The sequence below is a fragment of the Rana temporaria genome, chromosome 3 (genome assembly GCF_905171775.1).
Source record: "Rana temporaria chromosome 3, aRanTem1.1, whole genome shotgun sequence".
Lineage (NCBI taxonomy): Eukaryota > Metazoa > Chordata > Amphibia > Anura > Ranidae > Rana > Rana temporaria.
This window is the reverse complement of record NC_053491.1, coordinates 476,759,924-476,769,535: the sequence shown is the minus strand read 5'-3', so window position 1 is coordinate 476,769,535 and position 9,612 is coordinate 476,759,924. Positions and strand designations below refer to the sequence as shown.

Below are 9,612 nucleotides of genomic sequence, written 5' to 3'. Positions count from 1 at the left end.
TGTCGCCTTAGGTATCAAAGACATTCTATCTAGTCCCCGATCCAAAACATTATTAAAATCCCCCAATGCTAACACAGGGATATCTGGGTATATAGCCATGAATTGTGCCAACCTTCTCAGGGGTACGGCAGAAAACAGAGGGGGGATATAGATTGCAGCAATAATACAAGTTAACTTATTGAGTTTGCATAACAGAAAAACATATCTGCCCTCTTCGTCCACTTGTTGTTAAATACATTCAAACAAAACGTTTGCAGACACCATTACACTAACCCCCCTAGAATAGGAAGAGTATGTGGAATGGTACTGCCTCGAATACTTGCATGAACTCAGCCGGTGGATAGAGTCAGGCCGCAGATGCGTCTCCTGTAAGCATATTATCTGAGGCTGCAGCCTATCAAAATATCTAAACATTGCGTTCCTTTTATCTCTATTCCCTAAGCCCCTGATATTCCATGTCATAAGTAGCACTCCCTTCTTTGTTACCTTATTCATTGAGACTTACAAAAACAAGTTATTCTTAAAATTACTAAAACAACAGAGGAAGAAAAACTTACAGGATGTCCCTCTGCTGTGGTGCGTAAAAACAATAAATCTGACTAGTCGTGTTTCTCTATTGATACTCCTATACCATCTAATGCGTGCATAACTCATATCTCGCCACCTTACTGTTTGTGATTGTATTTGTAGATTAGTATTTAGTGATTTCTCTTTCCCCCCGCTTCCTACTTTCTAATTATTTCCTTCTTCCCCTAAACTCCCACACCACTTTATATTAGCAGCAGTTTTCTTAGACCCTCCATACTCTCGCCTTACTGCTCTAATATACAAATCTATACTGTACATTCTGTGCATTTTGTGCTTTTTTTCCGTGTGGCTAAACAAGAAGAAAAAAAAAAAAAAAAGGTACTCTTATGCTTCTACTAAATTGTGCAAATTTTGTGCATTGTACATTTCGTACAAACCAAAAAAAATAATAATATTTAAAAATAATAATAATAATAATAATAATTTGAAAAACATTAGGAGGTTCTCAAAGCCAGTCCTGTTCTACTCTTGGCTTATGTCCCAAAGAAAAAAGATGGTTTTAGAGGTCTTTCTTGTTTTCTTCAAGCCACCTTTCCACACTCTTTGGAGTCTCAAAAAATTTGGTTTCATCTTTCGCCATTACTCGCAGTTGTGCAGGGTAAAGTAACGCATAGTCTAATGTATATCCTTAGTCTTCTGGGTTGAATGACACTGTGTGGCAAAAAATAATTACTATGGGCAATAGCTCCAGACTGAAGGTGTTTTTTTCCAAAAAAAATAATAATATTGGGTTGAAACAACTAGATCGCAATGAAAACCTGAACACTGGCACATCAAACAGAAAGGAAAGCAGTGGAAGGTTTCAATTAAAGTGTTAAAATTATATCTATAAGCAATTATTTACTACAATATTTCATTAAAAAAATACATTGATAACAACATTATCTATTAACTATTAATTTAATGTATATCCTTATACACACGATCGGTCAAACCGAGGAGAATGGTCTGATGGACCGTTTTCATCGGTTAACCGATAAAGCTGACTGATGGTCAGTCGTGCCTACACGCCATCGGTTAAAAAAACGATCGTGTCAGAACGCGGTGATGTAAAACACAACGACGTGCTGAAAAAAACAAAGTTCAATGCTTCTAAGCATGCGTCGACTTGATTCTGAGCATGCCTGGATTTTTAACCGATGGACGTGCCTACAAACAAACGGTTTTGTTCTATCGGTTAGGTATCCATTGGTTAAATTTAAAACAAGATTGCTTTTTTTTAACCTATGGATAAATAACCGATGGGGCCCACACGCGATTGGTTTGGTCCGATAAAAACGGTCCATCAGACAGTTCTCATCGGTTTGACCGATCGTGTGTACGCGACTTTGGTCTTTTGGGTTGAATGACACTGTGTGGCAAAAAATAATTACTATGGGTGATAGCTCCAGACTGAAGGTGTTTTTTGCAGCCTGTTTCCAAAAAATAATAATAATTCTGGGAGTTGTGTTTTGAAACAACTAGATCGCAATGAAAACCCGAACACTGGCACATCAAACAGAAAGGAAAGCAGTGGAAGGTTTCAATTAAAATGTTAAAATTATATCTATAAGCAATTATTTACTACAATATTTCATTAAAAAAATACATTGATAACAACATGTTATTTTTTTTTAAATCAAGGTCACAAGCATAAACCCTAAGAGATTGTAATACTCTCAATGGAATCTTTAAACAGCAAGGAAATATATAAATGCTTGTGTGAAAAGATGTTTCTTATTTGAACAGCTTGACTTATCAAGCAATACTCATTATACTTACAATATATATATACAATACTTATTATTTTCTCGCTTGCACTTTTTCTACTTGTTTCCATTTATGACCTCATTTATATTTGCTATTTTAAATCTTAAATAGGTATAATGGTAAAATAAACTATTATAAATGCAATTTATGTAATAATAAGTATTAACTTTATTTGAAATTTTGACATTTTATTTTGTCATAATGTTAAAAAAAATATATAAATGTATTTTGGTTGGTTTATTTATATTTCAGTTAGTTTTTACCCATCTGTATATCCATCAGGGATTATTAGTGAATAGAGTAAGTGTTTTTTTTTTATTTTGTTATATAAATTAATTGAGCTATAATTCTTCTATTGATGAAAATATTAATTATGACACATATTACATTCTTTAGCTTAGTACATTGAGCTTAGCATCATTTTTTGTCTTATGTCATGGCATTTAAGAGTATGCAATTCCAAGTACTAAAGTCATAGAAATAAATACCCTTTTAAATGTAGATGGTTGAGGTATTTTACATATCATATATGTACTGTGTGAACTGTATATGTATGTGAATTCTTGTATTTTCTCATAGTTTCCAGATTAAATCTGTAAAATGTTTCAAACATAGTGTTTCAAACTCTTCCCCTAAATCTGCATGCCATTTTTTTTTATTATTATTTTAAAAGATTTAATAAAATAATATAAACTGTCCACTTGGCAAAGGAAATGTTCACTAAGCTTAGTAAATAACATGAAGGTGTGTTTACTTTAAGCAACCAGTTATGTGCAATTAAAAATCCTATTTACTTTTAGCATTTTCTTTGAATGTGGTTGGGTATTTACAGAAAACACAGATGCCCCTTATTTACTATTATTCATTTGCAACATGAACTTACATTTTCTTTTTTACTGCTAAAATAAATAAATATTACATTAATAATGTGTTTTCTTATATCACACAGACCACTCATAAAGGTAATGTCACCACTTTCTTTTTTTTGGGATTCAATAACAATGCTGTATATAATCTGCTGCTCTTCACCTTGGTCCTTATTATATACATTGTGACAATGTGTGGAAACTCTTTGATCATCATGTTAGTATATTACAGCAAGTCCCTTCATTCTCCCATGTATTTCTTCCTCTCTCAACTCTCTGTATCTGACATCATGCTGACCACAGATATTGCTCCTAACATGTTAAATATTGTTCTACATGAGAGGACCTCCATATCTTTTTCTGGTTGCATATTTCAGTTTTTTTGTTATTCTACAATAGAAACATTTGAGTGTTACCATCTGACAGTGATGTCCTATGACCGCTATCTAGCCATCTGCTCTCCTCTGCATTATTCCTCCATTATGAAACAATCACTTTGCATTAAACTAGTTCTTGCATCCTGGCTGTTGAGTTGTTCTTTAGCATTCATTATTACACTTGGCTTATGTGAACTAGAATTCTGTGGACAAAATGTTATTGACTATTTCTATTGTGATTTTAATCCTCTTCTTGAACTTTCTTGTTCAGATACATCCAAAGTTCAAATGGAAGCCACCTTGTTGTGTGTCCCTGTGATGGTATTACCCTTCCTTCTGATAGTGGTTTCATATACTTATATTGTTGTAACTCTGTTAAAGATATCCTCCTTTTCAGGAAGACTGAAATCCTTTTCTACTTGTAGCTCCCATCTCATTGTTGTGTTTATATTTTATGGAACCCTAAATGCCACATATATGATTCCAAAGGAAGGACAATCACACACCACCAGTAAGATAATATCCTTGTTGTACACGGTTGTTACTCCTTTAGTGAATCCATTAATATACAGCTTGAGGAATAAAGATATTAAAGAAATGGTAAACAAGGTTGTATATAACCAAAAGCTATAACAAATAAAACCAGTGTTCGGTGCCACAATCATGAAAATTTGGAAAACAATGTGAAACAATTATAGATATATGAAACAAGTAAAAGATGTCTGCGCTGTGAAACACAATATTAATTAATACAAAAAAATGTGAAAAGAGGGGGAGGGGCACAAGTGACAATGAGCACATAAAGTATTGGGTGGTGTTACAATATGGTAGCAATATTTTGAACAATTACTCAATTGATATTGGAGATACACATATGTTCTAAAATAGAGAAGTCCAAGAAACGTAAAAAAGCACAGTCTCAGAAGATCTGATATATCTGATGGATGAAAGTGAAGAAAGGCACTCAATGGAGGGAGACCCCGCAACCAACTCTGGTAAAAAGGCAAGCCGCACACCTTGAAAGTCTCCACACACACCTCTAGTGGTCCCAGCAGCTCACCTTATGACAAGCAAATAAAGCCTGATAGGGAAACCCTTGATGTGAAGGTCTGGTCTTGATGGTATAGATTGCTCTTACGGTCCAGGACAGTACATGCAGATATAAGGAACATACAGTAGGATAGTATAATACTGATAGGACCAAAGAGCCTTGCACATAACACACACATGAGGCTTATCTCCACGAGCAGCGAGCTCGTCAGTGTCCTGCCTCTCCTCTCTCTCCAATTCTCATGTATGTCAGGCTAGGGATGCTAGACAGCTCGAGCGGCAGTGTAACAACCAAACAAGAGGGAAGGAGAGCACATCGCATAATCCAGTAAAAAACGGTCAGGTTTTATTAAAAACAGCATAAAAACTCACATTTCAGTAGGTAATATTGGCATAATATCCACGAGTAGCGAACTCGTATTACGTCCGTCGGATGCTAGCAGTTGTCCAGCGCTCCAATCCCAACAGGAGCGCTGGACAACCGCTAGCATCCGATGGACGTAATACGAGTTCGCTACTTGTGGATATTATGCCAATATTACCTACTGAAATGTGAGTTTTTATGCTGTTTTTAATAAAACCTGACCGTTTTTTACTGGATTATGCGATGTGCTCTCCTTCCCTCTTGATTGGTTGTTACACTGCCGCTCGAGCTGTCTAGCATCCCTAGCCTGACATACATGAGAATTGGAGAGAGAGGAGAAGCAGGACACTGACGAGCTCGCTGCTCGTGGAGATAAGCCTCATATTTTATAGTTCATGTGAGTGCATCAGTGTGTGTTATGTGCAAGGCTCTTTGGTCCTATCAGTATTACACTATACTACTGTATGTTCCTTATATCTGCATGTACTGTCCTGGACCGTAAGAGCAATCTATACCATCAAGACCAGACCTTCACATCAAGGGTTTCCCTATCAGGCTTTATTTGCTTGTCGTAAGGTGAGCTGCTGGGACCACTAGAGGTGTGTGTGGAGACTTTCAAGGTGTGCGGCTTGCCTTTTTTCACCAGAGTTGGTTGCGGGGTCTCCCTCCATTGAGTGCCTTTCTTCACTTTTATCCATCAGATATATCAGATCTTCTGAGACTGTGCTCTTTTACGCTTCTTGGACTTCTCTATTTTAGAACATATGTGTATCTCCAATATCCATTGAGTAATTGTTCAAAATATTGCTACCATATTGTAACACCACCCAATACTTTATGTGCTCATTGTCACTTGTGCCCCTCCCCCTCTTTTCACATCTTTTAGTATTAATTAATATTGTGTTTCACAGCGCAGACATCTTTTACTTGTTTCATATATCACTTTTTGTCTATTAAGGTAGACCTTCCTAGTGTTTGCAGCAGTGTCCTTTTCACCTTCCCTCCCCGTTTGCTATTCACAGACAGCACAGGAGTTTCACCTTTTTTAATTATAGATATAGCTGTCCATTTAGGTACAAAAAAAAAAAAACTTTTGCAATTATAAATCATACAAAGTGTGGCGCTTACATTCTTCATAAGTGAATGATGTATGTCTCTATATCATAACAATTTCAGTATAAACCAACTGTGAGTAACAAGAGACTGTACGATAAATGAAGTCCAATGTGATATTGTCCCAACACCAATAAAAACAATTCTTCTGTCAATCCATAATAATTTCAGACCCTGCTTATTTTAAAACACATCATTTTTTTTCTTTTTTTTTCGAAATTGTTTATTGAATATTTTCAAAATTTAACAAAGTACAAAGGGAAAGTTGATATACACATCCTCCAATATACATGCTTACATTTCAGAGAAAGAAAGAAAAGTCATGACAGAAAAGCATCTTGGCGATACATCAAAAAAAAAATTGGGCCAAATAGACCAACAATTGTCAAACTTTTTGAAGCTCATACCGGTAATAGGTATTAGACTTTCAAATGTGTAGTTCATATGGACCATTGTGGTAATGTCAGATATATTTATGGCTTTGCGTGATTTCTAATTTACGCAAAATCATAGATCGTGTTTCTAGTAGTATATGAGTTATAACTGGTGTGAGGTTACACTAGAATTTGTCTATGTTTAAATGTAGAAGTGCTAGAGCTGCATCTGGGGTCGTGATTACTCCTGTTAAAGATTAAATTAGTTGGAAAACCTGGTTCCATGGGCTTTTTATGTTTGGGCAGTGCTATAGCATATGTAGTAGGATCCCTACTTGTCCACATTCTCTCCAGCATCTAGGTGACGCTCCTGGGAAGTATGAGGCTATTCTGAACAGAGTGTAGTGCCATCTATTTGCCATTTTTATCACTAATTCCTAGTGTTTGACACAGTGAGAGGCTTTATGTATTTCCTTAAAGGTGTGTTTCCATTGTTCTTCTGAGAAAGTGGTACAGTTTTTGAGAACGTCAATTTGTCTTGGAATGTGTTGTAGAAGAAGGATATGCCTTTCGTGTCTTGTTTGGCTGTAGAGTAGAATTGCCATACTTTACTCGGAAGGGCTATAGTTGGTGGTGGTAATGGCTGAAGGAAGTGTGTGATTCTCAGACATTTGAACAGTTTGTCCTTTGTGAGGTGGTATTGTGTCATAATTTGATTTACAGATTTGTGTTGTGTTCCCATATAAAGGTCTGATATATGTGTAATCAGGTCAATCTGGTCCGTGACCTTCAGCATTGGGATTTTGGCTTCAAGCATCTTCAAGGGTAATTTGAATTTTGTGTCTTGTGTATCTTGTTGGTTTTCTTCTAGAAGGAATCTCCAAGCCCTTATGAAAGTCTGCATTGAAGGAGATAGTGTGGTCCTATCCCATGGTGTCCATCTGTCACCCAGAAGTAGTAGTTTTAGGTCATTTGTCAGCGATATGGCGTTCTCTACATCTACCCAAAGTGGTGTATCAGTCTTCTGTAACCAATATTTAATTTGATCTAACCATTCCGCCTACAGGTAGTCATAAATGTCCACTAGTCCGGCTACATCTGCCTGTTTATGAGATGTTAAATTGTTCCGTGAGCATCTAGCTTTTTTTACCATTCCATATGTATTTCCAACCAAGATTTGTTAGGCTCCTGAGGTAATGGTGAGGGATGTGAATCGTCAGGGTGTGGAACACATACAATATTTGTGGTAGTATCAACATTTTGTAAGCAGATATTCTACCCATCCATGATATTTCCTTTTTTGATATAGCCCTGAACTGGGCTTCCAGTTTGGCTACCAGTGGAGACAAATTGGCTTTGGCAAGTCCGGATATTTTGTATGTAAGTGTAATACCTAAGTAGGTGATTCCTCTTGGACTCCATGTATAGGGTAATTGCGCTTGTACTGTGGCTCTTGTGTGGGGTTGCACTGCTATGTCTAGTATTAGGGATTTGGTGAAATTAACTTTGTAGTAGGATATATCCCCAAAAGCCACAAGGATTTTGTGTGCTTCTTTTAGAGATTTAAGCGTGTTGGACAAGAGCAGGATAACCTGCTGACTATCACCAAGGCACTGAGGAATCACAATATCCTCCACAAATGGAAATACCCTGCTACACTCTCAGTTACTTATAATGGGAGCACCATTTCAGTGTCCAAGTTGGAAGAAGGGCTAGGTGCCCTACGACAATGGGGTATACTCCTCGATCAAACCTCCCTACAACCACCTCTCTCAGGCCTGCAACCCATGCAAAGCAACTGGCAGGTAGTAGTAGTGTGTGTCTAGATAAATCAGCCAATAGTCTAACGTTGGCATACTGCTGGGGGATATTTCCTGGCTTGCGTGAGGCTTGTAAGATTTGTTCCTTGATGTGGTAGAAATGTATCCTCAGCAGGACATCTCTGGGATTGTATGATGACGTATATTCCTCCATTTTGGTTTCTACCTGGTTAAGTCTGTTCCCCAGGGCTTGAACTTCTCTTTGGCATTCATTTAACCCCTTGTAAATATCTGTTTGCAGTGAGGATCTCAGGGACAGCAGCATGTCCTTTAACATTGTATCTGACACTGGCCTGTCTTCTGTGGGAAAGTCTGCTATTGGATCCCCTCCCTGTGGATGCTGGCCTGTGCTTACCTCCATGCTCGGGTCAGTCTGTGATCTGAGCGGGGAGTCCCTCCTTGGTTTGGACTTGGCTGGGCTTCTTGTGGAAGGACTGGCTGTCCCAGAGGAGGACACGCTGATCGATAAGGTCGGAGTGGGTGGAATCTGTTGGCAGGCTGCTGTGCTGAGCTCCGGGCCTGTATTCCTGCTGCGTGTCTCTGGCGCCGCCGCCATTTTGTTGAAGCCCACGCGCGGCTAAGGTGAAGAAACTACCCAGTTTCTGCGGCTGCTGTGGCTTCTTGCGGTTCCTTGTCATCCTCGTTCAGTTCTGCGAGTATTACCTACTGGATGGCGGTGTATGAGGCCGTAGATGACACTGATGGACGCTGATGGTGGAGGATTATCTCCGGTGCACTAACAGAGCTCCTATTCTAAGCATCTATCTTGGAGTCTGGATGCCTTAAAACACAGAATTAAAGTGGTTGTAAACCTCAGACATAAAATATGAACAAAGCATATCCTTCTATAGTATGCATTTGTCTCATTTAAGTGTAGTGTTGCTCACGAATATTCGCATTGCGAATATTCGACTCAAATATAGGATATTCGAGTAATCGCGCTATATTTCGAATTTCGCAGTGAATATTCGCAATTCCGAATATTCAATTTTTTACAATTTTCTTTTTAGAACAGATCACATCCTAGATATCTCCATCGACGTCTAAAAGCATTGCTGGTATGATTAGAGACCCTGGGCCGAGTAGCTGAAGCGTTCATTAAATTTTGCCGAAAAATCGCAATCGCAATCGCAATATTTTTTGCTAAAATATCACAAATATTCGATTTCAGAGTGCTCCTACAGCAGTTTTCGAAATATCTGCAAACAATTTCGCATTCGCATTTTGTGAAATTGCGCTAAAATATCTCGAATATTCGATTTCTGAATGAGCCAATCAGAGCGCTCCTACAGCATTTGGGGAAATTCCGCA

At 37.8% G+C, this 9,612-nt stretch overlaps 1 protein-coding gene across 1 annotated transcript; it reads left to right on the top strand.

Annotated features, from left to right (window-relative positions):
• The first annotated feature begins 1,081 nt into the window (after positions 1 to 1,081).
• On the top strand, positions 1,082 to 4,260 carry LOC120930732 (olfactory receptor 493-like). Its single transcript, XM_040341906.1, has 2 exons — positions 1,082 to 1,186; positions 3,287 to 4,260. Exons 1-2 carry the CDS (start codon positions 1,082 to 1,084, stop codon positions 4,211 to 4,213), a joined length of 1,032 nt encoding a protein of 343 aa, XP_040197840.1. The 3' UTR covers positions 4,214 to 4,260.
• Positions 4,261 to 9,612: the final 5,352 nt, after the last annotated feature.

Excerpts from the sequence above, each read along its gene's own strand:
- LOC120930732 (XM_040341906.1), top strand. The coding sequence starts at position 1,082 with ATGGTTTTAGAGGTCTTTCTTGTTTTCTTCAAGCCACCTTTCCACACT. Across the intron at positions 1,187-3,286 it reads ATTACTCGCAGTTGTGCAGG|ACCACTCATAAAGGTAATGT; the intron begins GTAAAGTAACGC and ends TATATCACACAG.